Source organism: Melanerpes formicivorus, unplaced genomic scaffold (assembly GCF_026170545.1).
Source record: "Melanerpes formicivorus ecotype bairdi unplaced genomic scaffold, bMelFor1.0.p_v2 SCAF_251, whole genome shotgun sequence".
Taxonomy (NCBI): domain Eukaryota; kingdom Metazoa; phylum Chordata; class Aves; order Piciformes; family Picidae; genus Melanerpes; species Melanerpes formicivorus.
In genome coordinates this window covers 5,135-32,358 of record NW_027142603.1, presented here as the reverse complement: position 1 = coordinate 32,358, position 27,224 = coordinate 5,135, and the positions used below count along the sequence as shown (strand labels likewise).

Here is a 27,224-nt window from a genome sequence, read left to right as displayed (position 1 = left end):
GCAGCCTCGATAGCTGAGGCAGAGCCAGAATCCCCCTCTCAACCAAGCAGGGAAAGAACCAACCCTGCCTAGAGGACAGTGCAGAGAGTGCTCCCACCACCCTGTCACCAGCCCCACACAGCCCTTCTAGTTGCCAGCACCTGCTGTGGGACAAGACCAGGCTGATTTATGGGAGAAGGAAGCAGATCTGGTTTGGCTCCACATCCCCTGAGAAGCCCCTGCAGGTAGCAGTGATGCAGCAGAGCTGGAGTCAGCAATGCTGTGGCTGAGGGCCCTGAGACAAGCCAGCTCCAAGGTGCCCTGGTACCTTCTTACCTGAGCCCCAGCGGCTCCCGCACAGTGAACTTGATTTCATTCCCCAGTACTTGGCTAATCTGAAATTCAAATGGAAGACACCAGGTGACCGAGCAGACCCTTCCCCAGCCTGCAGGCAGCATCAGCCAGCCCCAAACTGCACACCTAATCCCATGCACCCCTCACCCCAGCCCTCCAAGAGGGCTGCCATGAGGCCCAAGGCAAGGGATTCAGCTGTGACCACTGGGTTCCAATCCCTGCCTTGATTTCCATCAGCAGCTGCAGCCTCTGCTGCTCCAAGGACCAGCCACCTGCAGTGTGGGGCTGTGGCAGGGTCAGTCCTAATTTTGACTCTCCTCTCACCAGCATCCCATCATCCTGCCCCACACATCACTAGCATGTCACACCCCACTCATGAAACAGGTTCTTTGCAATGCAGGCCTGTTCTGAGAGGCATCACTGAAACTGCCACCCCGGAGCCCAGGCCACCAGCTGGTAAGCATTTGTGGTGCCATGGTCCTGTGACTCATAGGCGTCTCCACAATACAATCTCAGGAATGGATTAAAGCAGGTTGAGGGCAGAGCTCACCCCCTTACCACAAAGATCCATTTGGGGCAGCTCCCATGCACCCAGCAGGCTGCATGGCCCATTGCTGCTCAAGGGTAGCACTGCTTGTGCCACCACAGCCTTCAGAGCATCACAGAATCATTTAGGTTGGAAAAGACCTTTAAGATCATCATCAAGTCCAACCATTAACCCAAAACTGCCAGGTCGCCACTAAACCATGTCCCTCAACACCACATCTTCAATGGCATCCTGGCCTGCATCAGGAACAGTGTGGCCAGAAGAAGCAGGGAGGTCATTCTGCCCCAGGACTCAGCACTGGTTAGGCCACACCTGGAGTCCTGTGTCCAGTTCTGGGCTCCTCAATTTAAGAAGGATATTGAGAGACTTGAAGGTGTCCAGAGAAGGGCAAGGAGGCTGGGGAGGGGTCTGGAGCACAGCCCTGTGAGGAGAGGCTGAGGGAGCTGGGGTTGCTTAGCCTGGAGAAGAGGAGGCTCAGGGGAGACCTTCTTGCTCTCTCCAACTCCCTGAAGGGAGGTTGGAGCCAGGTGGGGGTTGGTCTCTTCTCCCAGGCACCCAGCACCAGAACAAGAGGACACAGTCTAAAACTGTGCCAGGGGAGGTTTAGGCTGGATGTGAAGAGAAAGTTCTTTCCAGCAAGAGAGATTGGCCCTTGGGATGTGCTGCCCAGGGAGGTGGTGGAGTCCCCATCCCTGGAGGTGTTCAAGAGGGGATTGGATGTGGCACTTGGAGCCATGGTTTAGCTGTCATGAGGTGTTGGGTGACAGGTTGGACTTGATGAGCTCTGAGGTCTTTTCCAACCTTATTGATTCTATGGTCTTTTAAATCCCTCCAGGGATGGGGACTCCACCACCGCCCCGGGCAGCATCTCTGCCTTTTCAGGGACAACCCTTTCAGGGAAGAAATTTTTCTTCATGTCCAACCTAAACTTCCCCTGTTGCAGCTCGAGTGTCCTCTTGTCCTATCACTTGTTCCTTGGGAAAAGGGACCAACCTCCACTTTGCTCAGCCTCCTGTTTTCAGGGAGCTGCAGACAGCAGTAAGGTTTCCCCTGAGCCTCCTCTTCTCCAGGCTAAACCACCCCAGCTCCCGCAGCCACTCCTCACCAGACCCATGCTCTACATTCTCCCTTCAGAGGAGCCCCATCGAGCTGGAAGCCTTTGCCAAAGAGGCTGCAGAGTGTGGATGCTGGAACCCACCCCCACCACCTCGTTTTCCACCTGGTTTTCACACACACTTCCCTCACCTTTGAGCGATGGACCTCGCCGTCGTCGTCCTCCCCTCCGACGCCCAGGATCTTGCGCGTCTTCAGCCTGCTCACCAGGTCGGTTTGGCTGTGCTTCTTCATCAGCGGTGGGGGCTGCTTTGCTGCCATGCTGCCGGCCCTCCGCCCCCCAGCCCTCGGCTGCCAGGTGGCACAAGGAGGGTGTGAGAAGTGGTGGAGCCCTCACATGGAATTTCCCCCCTTGGGGGAAAGGGAAAAAGCAAACGAAAAGCAACCAGCAGCAGCAGCAGCGGGAGATCTTCTCCTTAGGCCAGCAGAGGGGTCCTCATCATCTCGGGGCAGGGTGCCCTGGCAGTGGGGCCACCTTGCCTAGGGGTGGCACATCTCAGGGTGCCCCTACCAGGATCTGCTGAGGAAAGGAGGGAAGGAAATCAGAGCAGCGTGGCTCCAGCATGGCCATTTAGCTTTGAAAGCTTCTGACTTACAAACCAGAGCTTGGCGTGGCCCGGCCTGAGGCACAGCCCCCTCCTGGCTGCCTCCCAGCTCGGGGGAATTAAACACTCCCCGGGCCGGGGAATGAAAGCCATTAAGTGAAGCTTTGCCTTTCATCTTCTCCCACACCAGACTTCTAACCCTTCAGCTGCCACTCCAGGCCAAAACCCACATAGATACTTATCTGTGTGTCCCCTCCCCAAAGGCTGCAGCCCACACCTTGTGCCAGGGTCACACCAGCCCCTCAAGAACGAGAAGCCAGAGGTAAGACTCTGCCCTAGGGGGGCCACAGCTGGAGTGCTGGGGCCAGTTCTGGGATCCCTAGTTCAGGAGAGGCAGGGAACTACTGTAAAGAGTCCAGCAGAAGCTACAAAGATACTGAGGGGCTTGGAGCGTCTCTGTGAGGAGGAAAGGCTGAGAGCCCTGGGGCTGTTAAGCCTGGAGAAGGGCAGCCCCAGAGGGGATCTCAGCAAAAGCTGAAGGGTAGTGAGCAGAGGATGGGGCCAGACTCTTGTCAGTGGTGACCAGTGATAGGAGAAGGGGCGACAGGCACAAACTGCAACCCAGGAGGTTCCATCTGAACACAAGGAGAAACTTCTCTGCTGTGAGGGTGTTGGAATCCTGGAGCAGGTTGCCCAGAGAGGCTGTGGAGCCTGACCATTGTGATCCTGGGCAGGCTGCTGTGGGTGAGCCTGCTTTAGCAGGGGCTTGGACTGGACGATCTCCAGAGGTCCCTTCCAACCCCCAGCCACGCTGAGATTACATGGAGTGGTAGAGGATGAGAAGAGAGGACTGGGGTGGGGGTACAGAGAAAATGGGGGGGGAATAAAGAGAGACAAACTAAAAACCCCCACAAGCCAAAACAAGAAACCCAAACTAGCATCCTCAGATACAGAGAATCTCTTCTGAGAGCAAGAAGCAAAGGGAGCTGTTGGTGCTCACAGGCACACACAGCCGCCCCTGCCGCCGCAACGCTCAGACCCTTCCACCGCCCTGCTGCAAGGCTAACAGGCCCCCAGCGCCAAGCCAGTTCCCTCCAACCCTCTCTTATGTCCCTCAGGAAGGACTCTTGCAGCGTGCTCACCACACACAGAGCACCCCCTGCCCCCCTTGCCTCCCCTGCCCGGGTCTGCTCCACGCACCTACCACAACCTCTCTGAGGGAGCCTGCCCTGCCCCCCGCACATCTGGTGCTGTCCTGTCTTGGAGAGCTCTTGTCCCAGCAGGATCCTGACCCCAGCACTCTCATCACCTTCTCACCTGCCTTTCCCAGAAAGACCCTGATGGAATCATAGATTCACAGAATTGTCAGGGGTGGGAGGGACCTCAAGGATCATCCAGTCTCAAACCCCCCTGCCATGGGCAGAGACACCTCACACTAGAGCAGGTTGCTCACAGCCACATCCAGCCTGGCCTGGAAAACCTTCAGGGATGAGTCTTCCACCACCTCCCTGGGCAACCTGTGCCAGTCTCTGACCACCCTCATGGGAAACAACTTCTCCCTGACATCCAATCTGAATCCCCCAACTTCTAGTTTTGCTCCATTCCCCTCAGCCCCATCATTACCTGGCACTGTAAAAAGTCCCTCCCAGCATTCTTGTAGCCCCCTGCAGATACTGGAAGACCACAAGAAGGTCTCCTTGGAGCCTTCTCTTCTCCAGACTGAACAACCCCAACTCCCTCTGTCTGGCCTCACAGAAGAGGTCCTTGTGCTTTGCTCCAGCTGTGGCTGCTGCCTGGCAAACCAGCTCCAGAGAGCAGGATACAAACTCAGAGCAGTTGCCCCTCAATCCAAGCAAAGGATGTTTATCATCATGGTCTGGTTGTGTGCTCAACTACAGGGCAGCTCCAGCATCTCTTCAGCAATCTGAAGATGAGCCTGCAGTGTGCCCAGGTGGCCAAGAAGGCCAAGGGCATCCTGGCCTGCATCAGGAACAGTGTGGCCAGCAGGAGCAGGGAGGTCATTCTGCCCTGTGCTCAGCACTGCTTAGGCCACACCTTGAGTCCTGTGTCCAGTTCTGGGCTCCTCAGTTTAGGAAAGATGTTGAGCTGCTGGAAGGTGTCCAGAGAAGGGCAAGGAGGCTGGGGAGGGGTCTGGAGCACAGCCCTGTGAGGAGAGGCTGAGGGAGCTGGGGTTGCTTAGCCTGGAGAAGAGGAGGCTCAGGGGAGACCTCATTGCTCTCTCCAACTCCCTGAAGGGAGGTTGTAGCCAGGTGGGGGTTGGTCTTTTCTCCCAGGCAGCCAGCACCAGAACAAGAGGACACAGTCTCAAGCTGTGCCAGGGGAGGTTTATGCTGGAAGTGAGGAGAAAGCTCTTCCCAGAAAGAGAGATTGGCCCTTGGGATGTGCTGCCCAGGGAGGTGGTGGAGTCCCCATCCCTGGAGGTGTTCAAGAGGGGATTGGATGTGGCACTTGGAGCCATGGTTTAGTTGTCAGGAGGTGTTGGGTGATAGGTCTCTGAGGTCTTTTCCAACCTGGATGATTCTGTGGAGGTTGAAGGAGAGCCTCCATGACTCATCAGTGAAGACAGCACTGAGCAGCTCTCTCATTACCAGGCAGTTTTGCAACTGACCACAGGCTACAGGGTCAACATTTCCCTTCTTCACTTGTCTCCTCAGTTGCTCCCAGAGCAGGAGGTGGTGGAAATCCATCCATACCACCAGCAGCATTGCTTTCCCACTAAGAGCTTCCACTGATTTGTGGTGAACCACTGGCCAAGAGCCGGGACAAGGCGGGCCCGAGGCAAGTGGCCCTGACCCAACCACCAAAGGCCATTCTGCTCCATAAAAGCCAGTCCCACACCATCCCCATCTCCCAGAGCAAGAGCCTAATGAAGGCTGAATGGTAATGAGCAAGGAGCTAACGAGCGCATGAATGCTAATGCAGGGAGGCTCCGGCAGTGACTGCCGAGGGTCTGGAGATGCGGTACTTACTCTGATGGATCCTGACACACTGACAATCTAGAGGATGTTTTCCATCAGCCCCAGCGTTTTCAGAGGGGAACCTCCTCCTCCTCCCACGGTTCTTTTCTCCTTAATCCGTTTTCTGAGCATCCCAGGGGCTAGGCAGATCAATCACCACAAGCAGGCAGCTCCTACCCCCGACTCGGCTCTCTCTGCAGTTGAAAGTGTTTTGGTTTTCTTCCCTTGTCCTTTGCAGGCTCCTCTCAGTGCCTGTTCCCCTCTCCCAGGGGTTCAGCACGCTGCACTCTGTTTGGAGAGCTCCTGCTCGGTGGTGCAAAGAAACCCCCTTGGTGCCACGCTAATGACAGCTCCACCTCTCCCCACCTCCACAGCTCTTCCCCCAGCACCTCCGCTCTCCTCCCAGTGCCTGGAAGGAAGAACAGCTCTCCAGCTCAGGAGAGGGGAGACTCCACGTCTCCGATGATGCTGCAGCAGCCAGGGCTCCACACCCATCGAGGGTGCTGCAGGAGGGCACCCAGACCCTGCTCCCTGAAAGCACCTGAAGCTCACCGCCTACAGCTTCAGCAAGCTGCTGCCAGTGGGTGCAATCCTGCCCACTGATGAGGATGTGGCTCCTTGGGGACAGGGATGCTGCTTACTGCTTAGCTGGCTCTTGTTTTGGTGGCACTGCCATCCATGGTGCAGCCTTTCACCTGAAATAAAGAGGGCATAAACCCTCCAAGGGTTTGAGGGCACTGCCAGGTTGCAGGCAGAGGATGAGGAAATGAATCACAGTTGAGCCAGGATAAGCAGTGAAAGGTTTATACTTTAAAGCTGGCCACAAGTTTGTTCAGCTCCATCACACCCAGGCCAGGGAGAGGACTCTTGCTATGCTGTCAGGCTCTGGTTTGAGGCCTTTGACACTGTTCTCCACAGCAAACTGCTGGCTAAGCTGTCAGCTCGTGGCTTGGACAGCAGCACTCTTTGCTGGGTTAGGAGCTGGCTGGAGGCTGAGCCCAGAGAGTGGTGGTGAATGGTGCCACAGCCAATTGGCAGCCAGGCACCAGTGCTGTGCCCCAGGGATCAGTGCTGGGCCCTGTGCTCTTTAATATCATCATTGATGATCTGGATGAGGAGACTGAGACAGTCATCAGCAAATTTGCAGATGACACAAAGTTAGGGGCAGATGTTGGTCAGTGAGAGGGCTGAAGGGCTCTGAAGGGGGACCTCGACTGACTGGACAGATGGGCAGAGGCCAACAGGATGGCATTCAACAAGTCCCAGTGCCAGGTGCTGCACTTTGGCCACAGCAACCCCAGGCAGTGCTACAGGCTGGGGTCAGAGGCTGAGAGAAGCCAGGCAGAGAGGGACCTGGGGGTACTGGTTGAGAGTAGGCTGAACATGAGCCAGCAGTGTGCCCAGGGGGCCAAGAAGGCCAAGGGCATCCTGGCCTGCATTAGGAACAGTGTGGCCAGCAGGAGCAGGGAAGTCATTGTGCCCTGTGCTCAGCACTGGTTAGGCCACACCTTGAGTCCTGTGTTCAGTTCTGGGCACCTCAGGTTAGGAAGAACATTGAGAGACTTGAAGGTGTCCAGAGAAGGGCAAGAAAGCTGGGGAGGGGTCTGGAGCACAGCCCTGTGAGGAGAGGCTGAGGGAGCTGGGATTGTTTAGCCTGGAGAAGAGGAGGCTCAGGGGTGACCTCATTGCTCTCCACAACTCCCTGAAGGGAGCTTGTAGCCAGGTGGGGCTTGGTCTCTTCTCCCAGGCACCCAGCACCAGAACAAGGGGACACAGTCTCAAGCTGCACCAGGGGAGGTTTAGGCTGGAGGTGAGGAGAAAGTTCTTCACTGAGAGAGTCATTCGTCACTGCCCAGGGAGGTGGTGGAGTCCCCATCCCTGGAGGTGTTCAAGAGGGGACTGGATGTGGCACTTGGTGCCATGGTCTGGTCATGAGGTCTGCGGTGACAGGTTGGACTCTATGATCTTTGAGGTCTCTTCCAACCTTACTGATACTGTGAGACTGTGAGATGTTCCAACACCTTGAGCCCACTGTTAGGCCAAAGACATAACCACAGTGAGTATGGCTGAGAGAGAGGGGACTAATCAGCCTGGAGAAGTGAAGGCTCCAGGGAGACCTTCTGGTGGCCTTTCAGTGCTTCAAGAGGCTGGTCAGAAAGCTGGGGAAAGGACTTCTGAGCAGGACCTGTTGTGACAGGACAAGGGGCAATGGTTTGAACTAAAAGAGGAAGATTCACACTGGAGAGAAGGAAGAAATATTTTGCAGTGAGGGTGGTGAGACTCTGGTGCAGGTTGCACAGATATGTGGTAGAAGCTCCATCCCTGGAGCTATTCAGGTGGGGTTGTTCAAGGCTCTGACCAACCTGCTCTAGTTGGAGATGTCCCTGCTGGCTGCTGGGAAGTTGGACTAGATGGCCTTTAAAAGGTCCCTTTCAACTTAAACCAGTCTTATGATTCTCTGTTTCTGCAACTGCACATCCCAGCCCCATGGTGACTGAACCAGCCCCCTGCTTTGATTTCTCTCCAGTACAGAGATCTGGATGATCAGGACCTCAGGGCAGCTGCAGCAATCCATCACTATCCCCATATCCTGGTGGATTTCCTTCCTTGCCAGCTGCAGCACACAGCTCTGCAGGCTCTGCTTGAGCAACCACTCTGACAACCACCACAGAATAATTCACTATTTGGTTCATTTCCCCCCAGCCAGGAGGAATGCACTGCAACCCACACCCCGGAGGAAGGCTCTAAGTTCTCCACCCTAGAGAAGAGAAACACTCCCAAAGCAATTTCTGCAGGCCAGGAAGCCTAAGAGACCTGCAGGGAATGAAACTTGATCAAGCCAAAAATAACCTGATGCTCAGGCAGCAAAAACAATTAGCATTGAACCACCTCAGCTGTGTGGTGTGGCTGCTGCTCCTGCTCAGCCTGGCACCATCTGCACACTTGAGCAATGAGGATGCTTCAGGTCCCTCACCTGCAGCAAGCAGGACAACCTTCCCACCCAAACTCCAGCAGGGAAAGCTCTCTGAACCACCAGCAGGAAAAAACTCCCTGAAGGGAGGCTGTAGTCAGGTGGGGGTTGGTCTTTTCTCCCAGGCAAGAAGCACCAGCACAAGAGGACACAGTCTCAAGCTGTGCCAGGGGAGGTTTAGGCTTGGTCTCAGAGAAGTTCTTCCCAGCAAGAGAGATTGGCCATTGGAATGTGCTGCGCAGGGAGGTGCTGAGGTCAACATCCCTGAAGGTGTTTAAGAAGAGACTGAATGAGGCACTTGGTGCCATGGTCTAGTTGATTAGTTAGGGTTGGGTGATCAGTTGGACTTGATGATCTTGAAGGTCTCTTCCACCCTGGTTGATTCTGTGATTCTATGACCATTCCCCAGAGGTTCATTCCCAGTTCTGCCATAGCCTAGCTGCTTCCTTCATCAACAGCCAGAGGCACAGGGACACTGTGTTCTCCCTAGAGAAAACCCACTGCAAACCCTGGCAGTAGGTCTCTGCCTCTACACATGGTGAACATGCAAAGCAGAATGCCACCAGGCATCTTCACTGGCTGCCTCCAGATCATCTGCCACAGACAAGGAAATCACAGAATCAACCAGGTTGGAAGAGACCTCCAAGACCATCATGGGGTCTTCTCCTGCAGCCTGCAGGAGCACTGCCCTGCGAGGAGAGGCTGAGAGCCCTGGGGCTTTTTAGTCTGCAGAAGAGAAGATTGAGAGGGGATCTAATCAGTGTTTATAAATGCCTGAGGGCTGGGGGTCAAGAGGCAGGGGACAGGCTCCGCTCAGCTGCACCCTGGGATAGGACAAGGGGCAATGGATATAAACTACTATGGTAGTTTATATGGTTCCACCTCATAATGAGGAGGAACTTCTTCACTGTGAGGGTCACAGAGCACTGGAACAGGCTGCCCAGAGAGGTGGTAGAGTCTCCTTCTCTGGAGACTCTCAAGACCCATCTGGATGCATTCCTGTGTGACCTGCACTAGATTCCATGGCCCTGCAGGGGGGTTGAACTCGATGATTTTTGGAGGTCCCTTCCAACCCCTAACATCCTGGGAGCCCGTGCCCCAAGTACTGCATCTCCTGCCCACAAGCTCCCTGTGCACACATAACCAGCCTGCACCATGATCTGGGGCCAAGCCACACCATCTGGAAGGCACAGCCCAGCTGAAGGATTTGCTTCCCCAAGGTTTGGCATGTCCTTGCACAGGGAGGTTTCTCTCCACGTCACAGCTGCGTCCCGGAGCTTTCTCCAGCCGCCCATCCCTTGTGCTGAGGAGGGCTTTGGTGGCAGATACAAAGGCCACAAGTTACAATCTGCTGCTTCAACAGCTCCCATCTGTAGCATGAATAATTTACCCACGGATGAATGTGAGCCAGCCTGTGTCCAGCTGGCCAAGAAGGACAACAGCATCCTGGCCTGCATCAGCAACAGCCTGGCCAGCAGGATCGGGGCAGGGATCATTCCCCTGTACTTGCCACTGGTGAGGACACACCTCAAATACTGGGTTCAGTTTTGGGCCCCTCAGTGCAAGAAGGACATTGAGGTGCTGGAGAGTGTCCAGAGGAGGACAATGAGGCTGGTGAAGGGTCTGGAGATCAGGTCTGGCAAGAGGCAGCTGAGGGAGCCGGGGTTGTTTAGTCTGGAGAAAAGGAGGCTGAGGAGAGACCTCACTGCTCTCTGCAACTCCCTGAAAGGTGGTTGGAGCCAGGTGGGGGTTGGTCTCTTCTCCCAAGGAAGAAGTGACAGGATGAGAGCAAACAGCCTCAAGCTGTACCATTGGAAGTTTAGGTTAGATGTTGGGAACACTTTCTCGCCACTAAGGTTTGTCAAGGCCTGGGACAGGCTGCCCAGGACAGTGGTGTAACACGTCCCCATCCCTGAAGGGATTGAAAAGCTGTGCAGACATGGTGCTGAGGGACATGGTTTAGTGGTGACCTAGCAGGGCTGGGCTGGACTCTAGGATCTTCAAGGTCTCATTCCACCCAAAACTATTCTATGTCTCTGTTACAGTATCACAGTATCAAAGTGTTGGAAAGGACCTCGAGGATCATCGAGTCCAACCTATCAACACAGACCCCATGACTAGACCATGGCTCCAAGTGCCACATCCAATCCCCTCTTGAACACCTCCAGGGACGGTGACTCCACCACCTCCCTGGGCAGCACATTCCTATGACGAATGACTCGCTCGGAGAAGAACTTCCTCCTCACCTCGAGTCTAAACCTCCCCTGGCACAGCTTGAGACTGTGTCCTCTTGTTCTGGTGCTGGTTGCCTGGGAGAAGAGGCCAACCCCTTCCTGGCTACAACCACCCTTCAGGTAGTTGTAGAGGGCAATGAGGTCACCCCTGAGCCTCCTCTTCTCCAGGCTAAACAACCCCAGCTCCCTCAGCCTCTCCTCACAGGGCTGTGCTCCAGACCCCTCCCCAGCCTTGTTGCCCTTCTCTGGACACCTTCAAGTGTTTCGATGTCTTTCTTAAACTGAGGAGCCCAGAACTGGACACAGTACTCAAGGTGCAGCCTAACCAAAGCAGAGTACAGGGGCACAATGACTTCCCTACTCCTGCTGGCCATACTATTGCTGACACAGGCCAGGATGCCCTTGGCCTTCTTGGCCACCTGGGCACACTGCTGGCTCATGTTCAGCCTACTCTCAACCAGTACTCCCAGGTCCCTCTCTGTTTGGCAGCTCTCAGCCACTCCGACCCCAGCCTGTAGCTCTGCATGGGATTGCCGTAGCCAAAGTGCAGCCCCTGGCACTTGGACTTGTTGAATGCCATCCTGTTGGCCTCTGCCCATCTGTCCAGTCGGTCGAGGTCCCTCTGCAGAGCCTTTCTACCCTCTGACTAACATCTGCCCCTAACTTTGTGTCATCTGCAAACTTGCTGATGACTGACTCTACCCCTTCATCCAGATCATCGATGAATACGTTGAAGAGGACAGGGCCCAGCACTGATCCCTGGGGGACACCACTGGTGCCTGGCTGCCAGCTGGATGTGGCACCATTCACCACCACTCTCTGGGCTCGGCCCTCCAGCCAGTTCCTAACCCAGCACAAAGTGTAGTGGTCCAAGCCACGAGCTGACAGCTTAGTCAGCAGTTTGCTGTGGGGGATGGTGTCAAAGACCTTGCTGAAGTCCAGGCAGACCACATCCACAGCCTCCCCACATCCACCAGACGGGTCACCTGATCTTAGAAAGAGATCAGGTTGGAGAGGCAGGATCTGCCCTTCCTAAATCCAAGTCCATGCCTCCATCCTCCTCCCCACCACAGAGGCTCCCAGCCTGGCCAGCTGCAGCAATCCATCACCCCAAAGCTATCCACATTCTCCCCAGTGGCTCGGGCAGCCCTGTCCCAGCCTCAGCCAACAGCCAGCACCCACCCCAGATTGCCAACATGCAGGTCTCCCACGGGGCTGGGAGGGTGGAGAGAGAAGGAAATGAGGCATGTTGAGGTGAGGTGCTGTGTTCCTTTAAGAGTAATTACAGAGAAGAACTCCTCTTTGATTTCCCAGATGCCTCAGACAGGTGTTAGTGGGAGACAGTCCCAGAAGCTTAGCAGGCCATCTGTCCTGCAGATGATGTCTACAGGGAACTGTCAGAAGGAACAAATAAAACTCCTGTGTACACACAGACCCATTAGAAAACCACCAGACCCCAACCTTGCTACTGGAAAAGAGGAGCTTGAAAAAGCCAGGAGAGCCCTGCAGCCAAATGGGGTGCTAAAGGCTGGGTGTGCAGAGATCACCATCCCAGGAGGTGTTCAAAAAAGGCTTGGATGTGGCACTTGGAGCCCTGGTTTAGTTGTCAGGAGGTGTTGGGTATTAGGTAATAGGTTGGACTTGATGATCCCTGAGGTCTTTTCCAACCTTATTGATTCTATGATGATTCTTGGAAAAGCTGATGCAGCTCAGAATCTCATCTGCCTTACGCCTGAGGCATGACACAGGCTCAAAGAGTCTCCACGAGAAGGCAACCTAGGGTCAGGGAGAAGCCCTGATACACCTCCCTGAATCAGAGAATGGTTTGGGATGGAAGCCCAGCCAGCATGGATTTAGGAAGGGCAGGTCCTGTCTGACCAACCTGACCTCCTTCTATGCCCAGGTGAGTGCCTGTAGGGCAGGCTGTGGATGTAGTCTGCCTGAACTTCAGCAAGGCCTTTGCCACCATCCCCCACAGCAACCTCCTGGCCAAGCTGTCAGCCCCTGGCTGGGACAGCAGCACGCTGAGCTGGTTGTGACCATTTGAGGCTGTGCCTTTTAAGAAAGGGACAGTACTGGGGCACTGTGGCTGAATGTTTTGTAAACAAAAGACAGGTCTAAAGGAATTTCATTGGTAGATTGGTAGAATGCAACTTCAAGTTTTGAGTGCGGCTGAGACTTTCCTCAGTTCGCTCTTCCCTCCTCCTTTCCAGCTCGTCTGCTTCTAGGCTCTCTGCCAGACTGACCTTGGACAGATAAGTGTGTGCCCTACTAACACTTTGCTTTAACTTGTAACTGCTTTTATTAACAACTGCTCTTTTTCTCTCTTTCTAACCCTCCTTGGGGAAAAAGGGGAGAGAAGGGGGTACAGGGGGGGAACCCTCCTCCAGAAAGGGGGTGGGATTTCGTTCCTGTATTATTGTTTCTTTACTTTGCTGTATATTTCTGTGTATATGTTGTAAATACTGTAAATTGTGTATATATGCCCTGCATTCCCTAAAAATTGCTTGTAAATACAGCATTTTCCCTTTTGCTCCTCCAGCTGTGGCTAGCTGTGGGTTTTATTTCTTTTTTTCTCTTTGTGGAAGGAGAAGGCTGAGACTTTCTCTCTAACCCTCGACACTGGGTTAGAAACTGGCTGGAGGCTGAGCCCAGGGAGTGGTGGTGAATGGTGCCACAGCCAGCTGGCAGCCAGGCACCAGTGCTGTGCCCCAGGGATCAGTGCTGGGCCCTGTGCTCTTTAACATCTTCATTGATGATCTGGAGGAGGGCATTGAGTTCAGCATCAGTAAATGTGCAGCTGACAGCAAGCTGGGGGCAGGAGTTGATCTGTTAGAGGGCAGAGAGGCTCTGCAGAGGGACCTTGCCAGGCTGGGCAGAGGCCAAGGGCAGGAGATTGAACACATCCAAGTGCCAGGTGCTGCACATTGGCCACAACAACCCCAGGCAGTGCTACAGGCTGGGGTCAGAGTGGCTGAGAGCAGCCAGGCAGAGAGGGCAACAAAGCTGGGGAGGGGTCTGGAGCACAGCCCTGTGAGGAGAGGCTGAGGTTGCTTAGCCTGGAGAAGAGGAGGCTCAGGGGAGACCTTCTTGCTCTCTCCAACTACTTGAAGGGAGGTTGTAGCCAGGTGGGGGTTGGTCTCTTCTCCCAGGCACCCAGCCCCAGAACAAGAGGACACAGTCTCAAGCTGTGCCAGGGGAAGTTTAGGCTGGAGGTGAGGAGAAAGTTCTTCCCAGCAAGAGAGATTGGCCATTGGGATGTGCTGCCTGGGGAGGTGGTGGAGTCACCATGCCTGGAGGTGTTCAAGAGGGGATTGGACGTGGCACTTGGAGCCATGGTTTAGTTGTCAGGAGGTGTTGGGTGATAGGTTGGACTTGATGATCTCTGAGGTCTTTTCCAACCTGGCTGACTCTATGATTTCTAAACCAGCAGCATCTCTACCATTATGAAATGGAAGATGAAACGAACAAGGCCACTCCAGCACCCCACGAGCAGGCTGCTGACCCATCTCTTGGGTGGATTTGCAGCCCCAGCCTGGGAACAGCTGCTGCAGGAAGCCCCAGCACCACCAGAGTGGTTTGCCTACCATTCTTTGGCAGAAAACAAAGGGTTCCTCAGCCATGGTGTGACCAGATGTGCAGTCTGGGCACGCGCTGCGAGGGCGGAAAGGGCAGACGAATACATTTGCATTTAGCAGGGAGATTGCCTCTTGGTCTAGGCAGGAAGCCTCCCAAGTCCCAGGCTCGTAGGCCTCCTTGTGCAAGCAACAAAATCTGCTTCCATGACAGCGATGCAAACCAGAACTGATGTGAAGTGGCCTCAGCGACCACCAGTCGGCAGCTGGGCTGTCACCAAGACCACCTCCTGGAGTGCTTCCCACGGTCCCTGGTGACAGCCACAGCCTGTGTGAGAATGCTGTTTAGATACACAATTCAGGACTAAAAACTAATTACATTGCTAGAGAAGCCCAGAATGGTGGAAGTTGGAAGAGACCTCTGAAGATCCTCTCTTTCCATCATCTACCACTGCATGTAATCCCAGCATGGTGGGGGTTGGAAGGGACCCCTGGAGATCACCCAGTCCAAGCCCCTGCTAAAGCAGGGGCAGCCACAGCAGCGTGCCCAGGAGCACAATGGCCAGGGGTGTTGGGATCCCTCCAGAGAAGCAGAATCCACAGCCTCTCTAGGGAGCCTCTTCCAGGGCTTTAGCAGCCTCATAACAAAGCAGCTTTCCCTCATGTTCAGATGGAACCTCCTAGGCTCCAGTTTGTGCCCCTTGTCCTGTCCCTGGGCACTACTGACAGGAGTCTGGCCCCATCTTCTTGCCCCCCACCCTTCAGCTCTTGCTGACCATTGCTCAGATCCCCTCTGGGGCTGCTCTTCTCCAAGCTCAACAGCCCCAGGGCTCTCAGCCTTTCCTCCTCACAGCTGCTCCAGGCTCCTCAGCATCTTTGTGGCCTCTGCAGTTCCCTGTTTCTCTTGAGCTGGGGATCCTAGCCTCAGTTCTCCAGCTGTCACCTCCCTAGGGCAGAGCAGAAGGAGAGGAGACCCTCCCTCCTTGATGACTAACTCAAGTGTGTATTATTTTGTCTATGAATAGACAAATTAAAGCCAGGGTTTGATTTCCACAGGCTTACTTAGAGTCCTGACACTCTGTGGTGAATCCAGACAGTTCAGGCTGCCAGACCAGACCACTCTCTTGGCATTCATTTCAGTCTCAGGGGAGAGGGGAGCAAGGAGCAGTTTGTCCCAGACTGCTTCCAGGTTAACCATTGACTGTGGCAGGCACTGCTCCTACCTTGACTCTTCCTGCAGGACGTGGACAGCCACCCTGCACACTACTCAGACCCAGCTCTGCAGCTTGGCAATGAATCCTTCCTCCCCTTTGCCAATCCTAAGCCCTGCTGCTTTGCACACATTACAGCTCCAGCTTCCCCCACTCCCTGGTGGCTCCTTAGGCTGGCAAGAAGCCCTGCCATGCAGAGGGGCTCGGGCAACTGCTTAGCAGAAGGCCTCCCAACAGAACACATACTTCCACTACTTGATAGAGCCTGTCCCCAAGAGGCAAAAAAAACCCACCCAAACATCTCCCTCTGACACCTTTCGTGGTTTCCATAGCAACAGGCTACAGCTAAAAATGTGAGATGCAAAAATCCCCCCCCTGTTGGACCAACAGGAGCCAGGAGACAGATTTAGAAGAGTGAAACTTCTGAAGAGCTGCTGGGGGAGCTTTGCTTATTCACACATCAGGGCCACAGCACCTGGGAAGAAAATCCCAGCAACTGACTTGGGGGGCAGCTCAGGGGAACCTGCCTGTGGAGCCTGCAGCACCCCCAGGAGGACAGCACCTCCTCCACCCCCAACTGAACTGTAGCACCCTCAGAACACAGCACCCCCCCCCCACCAAAACTGCAGCACCCCCAGAATCACAGCACTCCCCAAAAGCTGCAGCTTCCCTTCTGAACTGAACTGCAGCACTCTCAGAAGCACAGCATCCCCCCAGAACTGCAGCATCTCCCTCAGCACTGGCTTGCAGCACCTCCAGACCTGCAACATCTCCCCTCCCCCACACTGAACAGTAGCACCCTCAGGACAACAGCTTCCCCTCCTGAACTGAACTGCAGCATTACCCCCAAACTGAAGTGCAGGACCCCCCAGGGCAACAACTTCCCCCCCAAAAACTGAACTGCAGCAGGCCCTGGAACCACAGCATCTCCCCCAAACTGCAGCTTCCCCTCAGAACTGAACTGCAGCACCCCCAGAACAAAAACCTCCCCTCAGAAAACTGAACTGCAGCATCCTTCAGAACTGCAGCATTCCTCCCCAAACTGAAGTGCAGCACTCCCAGGGCAACAACTCCCCTCTCAGAACTTAAGTACAGCACCCTCAGAACCACAGCAGCACCCTCCCTTCCCCCCCACCCCAAACCTGCACATTCCCCCTCAGAACTGAACTGCAGCACCCCCAAAATGAGAGCAAACACAACACAACACCACACCACAACTAAAAAGAAAACCTGGAGCAGGCCCTGGAACTACAGCATCTGCCCAGAACTGAACTGCAGCACCTCCAAAACTGCATCATTCCCCCAAGCACCAAACTGCAGCACCCCCAGAAGGAGAGGGAGCCACAAGCATCCTTCTGTCATGCAGTAAAGCACTGGGAACTGAACCCCCCTGCCCTCAGGCTCAGCACCAGACTGCAGCAGCAGATGATCAAGCCTGGAAGGCAAAATAGGAGATGACAGGTTTGGCAGCACTGCTGCCCCCTCCCCATGCAGGCAGGGCCAAGCTATTTAACCTCTCACACCTCGATGTTCTCAGCTCTACACAAACACCAAACCCACAGCCCAAGCTCCAGAGCCCACCAGTGCCAAACCAGCTCCTGCCTGTGATGCCCCCACACTGCTGAGCAAGGCTATAGACCCCTGAGCAGCACTCAGATGTGGAGGAAGGAGAAATGCTCTTCTTGGCCTGAGCAACAACCAGCTCAGCATGGCATGGTCTCCTGGGGTGCAGGAAGTGTGACCAGCAGCCTGAAGGACAGTCTCCTCTCCCTACACTCTGCCCTAGCAACACTGAAGCTGGAGCCCTGGGGCCAGTTCCAGGCTCCCCAGTTCAAGAGTGATGTGGAACTACTGGAGAGAGTCCAGTGGAGGCTACAGAGATGCTGAGGGCACCTGAAGCATCTCTGTGAGGAGCAAAGGCTGAGAGCCCTGGGGGCTGTTGAGCTTGGAGAAGAGCAGCCCCAGAGGGGAGCTGAGCAATGCTCAACAAAAGCTAAAGGGTGGGGGGCAAGAGGATGGGGCCAGACACTTGTCAATGTTGCCCAGAGACAGGACAAGGGGCAGTTAGCACACACTGGAACCCAGGAGCTTTCCATTTGAACATGAGGGGAGACTTAATTGCTGTGAGGATGCTGGAAGCCCTGGAGCAGGCTGCCCAGAGAGGTTGTGGAGTCTCCTTGCCTGGAGAGCTTCCAAAGCCACCTGGCCACTGAGATCCTGGGCAAGCTGCTGTGGGTGCCCTGAGTGAGCAGGGGGATTGGACAAGATGATCTCCAAAGGTCTCTTCCAACCACACCACGCTGGGATTCTGTGATGACATTGTTTTTTTCCCCATCCATCTTCACTGCCTGCTGGCAGAAGAAAGCACTGTGGCAGAACCTCATATCAGCACCACCACACAGCAGAAGCTCTTGGGAGATGCTCCTGGTCAGCTTACACCAAAGCAGCTCAGCTCAGCACGGTGCCACACAGGGAGGAAAGCTGAGGGGAATTTCTTTATGGAAAGAGAGTGGTCAGGCATTAGAATAGGTTACCCAAGAAGATGGTGGAGTCCCCATTCCCAGAGGTGTGCAAGAAATGTGTGGCCATGGCACTTCGGGGGACACAGTTCAATGGCCATGGTGGTGTTGGGTTGATGGCTGGACTGGATGATTTTAGAGGTCTTTTCCAACAAAAACAATTCCAACCTGTGCCAGAACAAGAGGACACAGTCTCAAGCTGCGCCAGGGGAGGTTCAGGCTGGAAGTGAAGAGAAAGTTCTTCCCAGAGGGAGAGATTGGCCATTGGGATGTGCTGCCCAGGGAGGTGGTGGAGTCCCCATCCCTGGAGGTGTTTAGGAAGAGCCTGGCTGAGGCACTGGGTGCCATGGTTGAGTTGATCAGATGGTGTTGGGTGAGAGGTTGCACTTGATGATCTCAAAGGTCTTTTCCCACCTGGTTAATTCAGCGTTCTAATTCTGTGCTTTGTTGATGTGTTTTTTTGGGCCAAGCAGCCCTGAGGAAGCCACAGGCTTTCATCACACACACCCTCCACCCCCCACCCCCAGCACAAACCTGACTTTGCTTTAATATTTGCTGCTAAGGCAGGGGAAGAGTCATTGGTGCATGCAGCAGCCTGCCTGTGAGTGCAGCTTTGTTTATGCATGAGCTGCCAACCCCAAACTGTGCCCAGATCAACAAGGCTTGTTCCCTCCCCTGGCTGAGGAGAGCGTGTGACATTTCATCTTGACCTTCTTTCAGGGCTTCCTAACCTGCCCTATCAGCAGCTGGCACACAGGCACCCTTCAGAAAGCTCTCCTCACAAAGGAAGGAAATGATATCAAGGAGGTTGACAAAGGCAATGCCTCTGAGGGGTGAGAGGTCTGCTGGTTGCCAGCAGGGGAGCAGCGAGCACCCCACGCAGAGGCAGTCTGCCCCCGGCCCAGCATGAGAGCATTTCACAGCTGGAGAGAGCAGTACCAAGTGCACCACGAGCCACTGTTCCCCACAGCACCCTCTCCTTGGGAGCCATACCCCAGAGGTACCAGCTTCAGGACAGGAAACACCATGGAGAATGCCCAGAGAAGGACAGGAGGAGGATGTGATGTGCAAGGAGTGGCTGAGAGAGCTGGGGCTGTTCAGTATGGAGAAGAGAAGGCTGAAGAGAGACTTCATTGCTCACTACAACCCCCTGAAAGCAGGATGGAGTGAGGCTGCTGCTGATCTCTTCTCCCAAGTAACCAGTGATAGGATGAGAGGAAATGGGCTTAAGCTGAGCCAGGGCAGGTTTAGGTTGGACATAAGGAAAAGTTTTCTCTGCACATTGGCCACAACAACCCCAGGCAGTGCTACAGGCTGGGGGCAGAGTGGCTGAGAGCAGCCAGGCAGAGAGGAACCTGGGGGTACTGGTTGATAGTAAGCTGAACATGAGCCTGCAGTGTGCCCAGGGGGCCAAGAAGGCCAAGGGCATCCTGGCCTGCATCAGGAACAGTGTGGCCAGCAGGAGCAGGGAGGTCATTCTGCCCTGTGCTCAGCACTGCTCAGGCCACACCTTGAATCCTGTGTCCAGTTCTGGGCCACTCAGTTCAAGAAGGACATTGAGAGACTTGAAGGTGTCCAGAGGAGGGCAACAAGGCTGGGGAGGGGTCTGGAGCACAGCCCTGTGAGGAGAGGCTGAGGGAGCTGGGGTTGCTTAGCCTGGAGGAGGCTCAGGGGAGACCTTCTTGCTCTCTCCAACTCCCTGAAGGGAGATTGTGACCAAGTGGGGCTTGGTCTCTTCTCCCAGGCACCCAGCACCAGAACAAGAGGACACAGTGTCAAGCTGTGCCAGGGGAGGTTTATGCTGGAGATGAGGAGAAAGCTCTTCACTGAGAGAGTTGTTAGCCATTGGGATGTGCTGCCCAGGGAGGTGGTGGAGTCCCCATCCCTGGAGGCGCTCAAGAGGGGATTGGATGTGGCACTTGGAGCCATGGTTTAGTTAGTCAGGTGTTGTTGGGTGATAGGTTGGACTTGATGATCTCTGAGGTCTTTCCCAACCTTATTGATTCTATGTTCTTTGCAGGCACTTATGAGGAGCATTTGGTTTGCACAGTGATGTGGAGGAGAGATACACTCAATTGCTTTGTCTGGAGGAGGGCCACAAAGATGATCTGAGGGCTGGAGCACCCCTCCCATGAGGACAGACTGCACAAGCTGGAGTTGTTCAGCCTGGAGAAGATTGTGGGGAGACCATACAGGAGCCTTCCAACATTTGAAGAGAGCTACAGGAGAGCTGGAGAGGGACTTGTTACGAAAGGCATAGAGTGACAGGGCAAGGGATGATGGCTTCAAACTGTTAAGAAGATGGATTTGGATCAGACATTAGGAAGAAATTCTTCCCCAGAAAGGTGGTGAGACACTGGAAGAGTTGCCCAGAGAAGCTGTGTGGGCTCCACATCTGGAAGCATTCAAAGGCAGGCTGGATGAGGCTGTGAGCAACCTGGTCGAGTAGGAGGTGTCCCTGCCCATGGAAAGGGGGTTGGAACTAGATGGTCTTTAAGGTCACTTCCAACCCAGACCATTCCATGATTCTGTGGTTGCTCCATCCATCAACCCTCAATCCATCCCACTTGGAAACAATGGAGACTAACACAGCTCATGGAAGGGACTGGTTGACCTCATGATGGGACTTTGGCAGCAGACAAGGCAAGAACAGATTCATAAGGCACAGTCAGCACTGGGCTGAGCTGGGCAGGGCAACAGAGGAGGATGGAGGGAGGACACACCACAGCTGCTGACTGTTTCAAAGCATGCCAGACCCGTGCCCAGCACCTCCAGAGACTCCACTAACAATTCTGGTATTAAAGGCAGCTACACTTTCTTCTCACTCACCATGAAAACAACCTGGGAATGCTGCTCAGACAGATGGCCTACAGTCTTCAATCCTGCTCAGCAAAGCCTTTGACTCCTGGCAGGCTTCCACTACTGCTTGCTGTGAAGCAAAGCTTGGATGCTCTTCATTGCTATTAAGCAGCTTCTACAGCATTTCATGTTTCTTTTCCTAGGACACAAACCAAACTCCACCATCCAGCTCATCTGGACTCAGTGCTGTGGTTTTGGAGCTTTCCTCTCCTCTCTGTGAGAGGGCAGCTTGCATACAACTGCCTGAAGGGAGGTTGTAGCCAGGTGGGGGTTGGTCTCTTCTCCCAGGCACCCAGCACCAGAACAAGAGGACACAGTCTCAAGCTGTGCCAGGGGAAGTTTAGGCTGGAGGTGAGGAGAAAGTTCTTCACTGAGAGAGTCGTTAGCCATTGGAATGTGCTGCCCAGGGAGGTGGTGGAGTCCCCATCCCTGGAGGTGTTCAAGAGGGGATTGGATGTGGCACTTGGAGCCATGGTTTAGTAGTCATGAGGTGCTGGGTGATAGGTTGGACTTGATGATCTCTGAGGTCTCTTCCAACCTTATTGATTCTATGATTCTATATCTACCCCCATGGAACACACCCAACATTGACCCAGAAAGATGTGCCAGGCAGCTAGAGACTCAGAGTCACAGAATCTTAGCGATTGGAAGGGACCTCCAGAGACTGAGTCCAATCCTCTCTGACAAAGCAGGATCACGTAGGGCAGGTCACACAGGAACACATCCAGGTGGGTCTTGATAGTCTTCAGAGGAGACTCCACAATCTCTCTGGGCAGCCTGCTCCAAGGCTCCAGCACCCTTACCACAAAGAATTTTCTCCTCATCTTGAGGTAGAGCTTCCTGGGTTCCAGCATGTACCCATTCTTCCTTGTCCTATCACTGGGCACCACCACAAAGAGCCTGGCCCCTTCATCCTGACACCCACCCCTCTGATATTGATAGACATTGATCAGATCCCCTCTCAGCCTTCTCTTCTCCAGGCTAAACAGCCCCAGGGCTCACAGCCTTTCCTCACAAGACAGACAGTCAGGTCCCCCAGTCATTCTCATAGCTCTCCCTTGGACTTTCTCCAGTCGATCCCTGTCTCTCTTGAACTGGGGAAGACCAAAACTGGACACAGTATTCCAGGTGTGGCTCCACCAGGGCAGATGCTTCAACAGAAGGATCCAGTGAGACCTGAAGTCATGGACCTTTAAAATGCAGTGGTTCCTAAGCAAACAGCCTGCAGAGCACCTGCCCCCAGGTTGTGCTCAAGACATCTCCCACAGATCTCCCTTGGCTCTGCAGCCACACCATGCAGGGGACCATCCTCAGCAGGTGGTGAGACAGCCAGGATGGTGAGTCAAAAGCACCTTCTTGGCCACGAGGGAGCCAGGGCAGGAAGCATGGTGTGCACAGGCAGACCTCCTCAGGAAGCCACCTGCTCTCTGTCACAGCCATCTGCCTCTCCAGTGGTGAGCCCAGACAGAGACTGCAGCACCCAGCAAGGGTTTGCAGCAGCTTTATGGTCCAAATCAACTCCCACATCTGGGAAAGCTTCTCCAATCTTCCCATGACCACCAAGAACCAGCACCCAGAGGTTTGCACTTCACTCCTCAGATGGCACCACTCCAGAGGAGGACTCCTGCTGCCATCACAGGCTACTGAATGAAGATGTAGGCAGCCAATACCACCAGCTGAGTCACCCACAGCTTCCTGAAGATTTGTGGCTTTTTTCTGTGGGTCTCTTGCTCAGCTGCTTGAGACAGCCTCAGGCTGTTTACACTCTCAGGTCAGACAGGATATGGTAAAAACGAAAGAGCTGCAAGGTTTTGGGTGCTGCTCTGCCTTCACCTGCCTTCTCCTGTCCCTCGGGCCAGGCAGTTGATGTGCTGCCTGATTTTAATGAGAAAAGGCAGGATTTCTGTCCTGTGGGCAGCAGCAGGCAGCTGCAACAGGGAATTAATCTCCCTGTAAAACACAGGATCCCATCAAACAAAGCCTTGGGTTGCTGCAGGCCAGTGTCAGCTGACGCTCCGGTGTGCCCCTCAGTCCACATCAGCTCATCCTGCTGATAGCCCTCTCCAGGAGGCCAGGGTGAGCATTTGCTTCATTTCTAGCTGGCTCTCTCCTCATGCTCTCCTTGCTGCCTGTGACTTGCATTACCTTCATCTAAAACCCAGACTAAAACTTCTAAGCAGCCCTGCAGCCTCCTCCCTGTCCCTGTGCTCAAGTATCTGATTCTGGCCCCACAGGTTCAGAAGGTGACCACCAGCAGAAGCCTCTCCCCATCAACACTAAAGCCAGCCACAATCTTTTTGACCATTTCCCAGTTTTTGGTGGCACACCTCTCCTCCATCCTTCCCACAACCATAGTGGTGGGCAGCATGAATCTTCCCGGCTCAGAGCTTCCTCACTGGCTCTGTTGGTGGCTTTGGACATCCCTTCGGGTTCTTGGCTTTGCCCCACTAGATGAGCTGGGTAAAGCAGAGTACACAAGATCTGGCACAGATGAGAGCCTAGGTGAGGATTTCCCCATCAAAACCAGCGCACAAACAGGCTCAGTAAATGCCTGCTTTGCATAGAGGGACCAAAAGTCACTTCTGGATTTGCCTAACCTCCCACTCGGGGCGGGGAGGGTGAGGAATGCAGCCACGGGGTGAAACCCCGGGGGGAAAGTTTGCCACTGGGCTTTTATCAGAGCCCTGAGAGCCAGGGCTGTGGGAACAGCACAGGCTCCTGTGGTGGGCTGTCCAGCACAGCCCCAGCCTATCTCCCAGCCTCATTCTCTCCATCTGTCACCACAGATGGGCAGTGAAACACCCTGGAACCCATTAACCCTTCCAGATGGCAAAGAGCTTCACAATCACAAGAAACCCAAGACGGCCAGAGCGTCATTTATCATCTCCCTTCATGTCTGAGCCACCAAACTGACTCTGGCAGTAGCTGGATTTGTCTTTGTGGCCACCTTGTAGCATCCCTTTTAGCGAGAGCTCTTCAGGCACGGAGCGAAGACGTGCTGGCTGTGATCTCCAGGACCAGGCCCCAAGCCAAGGTTTTCCAAGGGAAGGCAGGAAACAGCACCAACAGGGAACACCTGGTCACCACCTCTCAAGCGTTGTTCTTCCTGTTCTGGAGAAAGCCCCAACATATTTGGGGGCCAGCACTTGGTCTTTTCCTCCCATGAGTTATTTGCACATTCCTATGTCAAGAAACACAAGCCCCAGAAGACCTGCCTTCTATAAATAATGTCCCAGCAGTGCCAAGGTCGTGGAGCTGCTCCCCTGGCCCTGGGCCAGCAGCAGAACATAAACAATCTCAACATCTTTCTGGTGCACGTGTGCTCCTTTTTTTCAATCCCCCCTCACCCTGTGCCAGGGGAAGCCTTGAAACCGAGAACAGTGCAGTACCAGGAAGACAGACACCTCAACTTCATAGTCCTGGGGGTCTCCTCTCACTTATGGCAGCTCAAGAGAGCCCCCAGGTCCACATGCAGCCTCCTGGGTCCTGGTGTCAGAACAGAATGTAGCACTTCTCCTTAGAAATGTAGATATTTCTCAGGCATTACCAAACACACACACAGCAAGGAGCAGATCATGATCCAAACAGCTTAAAGCTGGTGGAACCATCCATGTGGAATTGGGCAGATTCAGATTGGATGTCAGGAAGAAGTTCTTCCCCGTGAGGGGAGAGACACTGGCACAGGTTGCCCTGGGAGGTGGTGGAAGCCTCATCCTGGAGGTTTTTAAGGCCAGGCTGGATGTGGCTGTGAGCAACCTGCTGTGGTGTGAGGTGTCCCTGCCCATGGCAGGGGGGTTGGAACTGGATGATCCTTGAGGTCCCTTCCAACCCTGACAATTCTACGATGCTATGATCCCTCCCAGTCCCATCTACCAGCGGTAACCACTTTGACCTTCAGCGAGCTGCAGGATAAGGGAACACCAGCTGCAGAGGTGGCCTGGGCACTTTGCATGCTCCAGCACTCACTACTCACTGAGGACAATGGAAGAACTTCTCTCTTTGGATCAGGCCCTAACCCCACAAGCAGCTCCAAGCAGGCAGCAACTCCCAGCACTGTGCATCTCTGTTGCTGATGCTCCCACAGATCAATGCCCCCCTCCCCCTGCTCCCCTCCCCAGCTCCTCTGCAATCCAAGTACCTGGAGACACTCTTCTGCTCACATTGCTACATTACATCCTCTTGCAAGCAGAAAGGATAAATTTCCCTTGAGACTACACAACAGATATCATCTCTCTTCAGCCTCTTGGTTGGGACAAACCACCTACCCAGGGAAGAACTCCCTTGGCCACGCTCCACACAGAGGACCAAGGATGACACTGCATGGGCACCTCTGAAAGCAACCAAGACCCACTTGTCCTGGCCACCATTAGCATCCATCCCCTCTCTGCCACACTCAGAGCCACGACATCCCTTGCAAAACCCTGAGGTGCATTTATGGAACCCAGCTGAGATAACTGGTGCAGCTAGTCGAGACAACTCCATTCCCAGCCTTAGGACCTTGTTTATTTTGGGTGTGTGACAAAACCTCTCTAAGCAAACTTCCTCCTGGGGGGGCGAGGACTCCTCTGCCTGCTGTGCAACTACGATTTATTTGTTTGGAAACCTCTTTCCTCACCCACAGGCCCTAAACGTCATTATTCAGCTGACTCTGCTTCAGTGCAGACACAGTGACTGAGCGCAGGACTGATGCCAAGTCCACAACAGCCAGGTCTCTGGTGGAGCCTGGAGTTTCTCATGGCTCAGCTGGGCTGGTGGGAGCCCTAAAGTCAACAAGGCATTGGTTGCTGCTGGCATTCATAGCTCCCAGCCTCTGGCAAGAAGAGGAGAGGGATTAAATGGTAGCCAGATAATCCCTGGCAGCTGGGGCTCCGCCGGCCGCGTCTCTCAGGCAGCCGCAAGAGGGACAAGGACGCTCTCAGGTGGAACTCCAAACCCGAGCAGTGCTGGAGCAAGGCACGGAGCAGGTGCTGGGTAAGGTGCTAATTATTCCTCAGCCTGATTTGCTCACCTGGAAAGTTCCAAGAGGTGCTGCCCTAGAGCACCGCACTGCTCAGCTCAGTGGATGTCTCCGCAGACAGGAGCTGGCTGACCTTACTGGTCCCCCTCCACGACGGCAGGACCTCTGTCCCACCTCCTATCCCCAGCTACACTTTCTCACCCCATCCCTCTCCTTCCATCCCCAGCCCAAGCATCATCCCATCACCCACGACCAAGCCAGAACTGCCCAGCACACCTCCACGGCTGCACCCCATAGGAGCAGAGCCGTGCCAGTCTCCCTCATTCCAACCCCGGCACTGAGGCTGACCACAGCCCGGCTCAGGACACAACCTCCTCTTTCAGGCACCGGAGATCATTCGAGGACCGTGGTCCTCCTGTGACTTTTCCCAGGCAAGCAGAACAGGGGGGGCGCTTCCAGGGTAGAAGCCTCACGGGATTCCTTTAGCCTCTGAGTGGAGCGACAGCCAGGACAAAGCCCTCACCGCTAAGGGACCCAACTAAGCATCACTTGGGCATAGCTCCTGTCCCCTCCCATACCTACAGGCAACCTGCCGCTATCCCACCAGGCTGCAAGCGCTCCACTACCCGCTCCTCCACCCATCCCACCCAGACCACGCACGGAGCCGGTCCCGCCGCAGCCGTGCAAGGGTTGTTCCTCTCCAGTCCGTCCGTCCATCCACTCATACATCCGCCTCTCTCCGGGAAGCCACTGAGGACACTCCTAGAAGCGGGGTTCAGCCGGCAGCTGCACACAGCGGCCTCCTGCGAAGGGGTCCCGGCCACGCCGGGCTCCGTGTCACCCCACCAACCCCCGCATCTCTCCCCAAGCGATTCCCTCACCCGGTGCCGCGGGGTGGCGGCGGGGACATCCCGCTACTCACCGCCCTAACGCAGGTCCCGGCGGCGGCAGCGGGGGCGCGGAGGGGTCCTGAAGTCTCGGTGCGGCTGTCCCATGGGAAGAACCGACGCGGAAAGGACCTGAGAAGGGGTAGGGGGACCACGGACCGGAGCCGCGCAGCCCGCACCGCCCAGACTGAGCGCGGCCCCCGCCCGGCGCCGCCTTTACCGGGACTGCCGCCCCGCCCGGGCCGGCCCCCGGCGGGCGGGACGCGCAGCTGCCACCGCCGCCGCCGTCACCGCCCGCCCGACAGAGAGGCACCGGCCCCCCGGCGGCGCCGCGGCAGACCCCCGGCATCCTCCCGGCCCGGCTGCCTGCCCCGGCCAGGCGGTGCGTGGCGTACACGCCGGTTACGCATGGGGGAAAGAACAAAGAGCAGTGTCTGGGGGCTGGATCCCGGCGGGGAGGAGGGGGCGCGGGGGTGGAGGTGTGGAAGTAAATTG

General features: G+C 55.1%; 1 protein-coding gene across 3 annotated transcripts in view; it reads right to left on the bottom strand.

Annotated features, from left to right (window-relative positions):
* Positions 1 to 26,945, bottom strand: part of TP53I11 (tumor protein p53 inducible protein 11) — a 33,356-nt gene extending 6,411 nt beyond the window's left edge. Inside the window, exons 1-3 of one of the 3 annotated variants that reach the window (XM_068169966.1) lie at positions 26,765 to 26,945; positions 2,126 to 2,513; positions 316 to 374 (exon numbers count right to left, since the gene is read on the bottom strand). In XM_068169966.1, coding sequence (XP_068026067.1) covers positions 316 to 374; positions 2,126 to 2,254 — 188 coding nt within the window. In that variant the 5' untranslated portion in view covers positions 2,255 to 2,513; positions 26,765 to 26,945. Of the gene's footprint in view, positions 1 to 315; positions 375 to 2,125; positions 2,514 to 26,502; positions 26,537 to 26,764 lie in introns of those variants that run through there. The other 2 variants (XM_068169965.1, XM_068169967.1) reach the window with 2 other exon arrangements.
* Between the last annotated feature and the right edge of the window lie 279 nt (positions 26,946 to 27,224).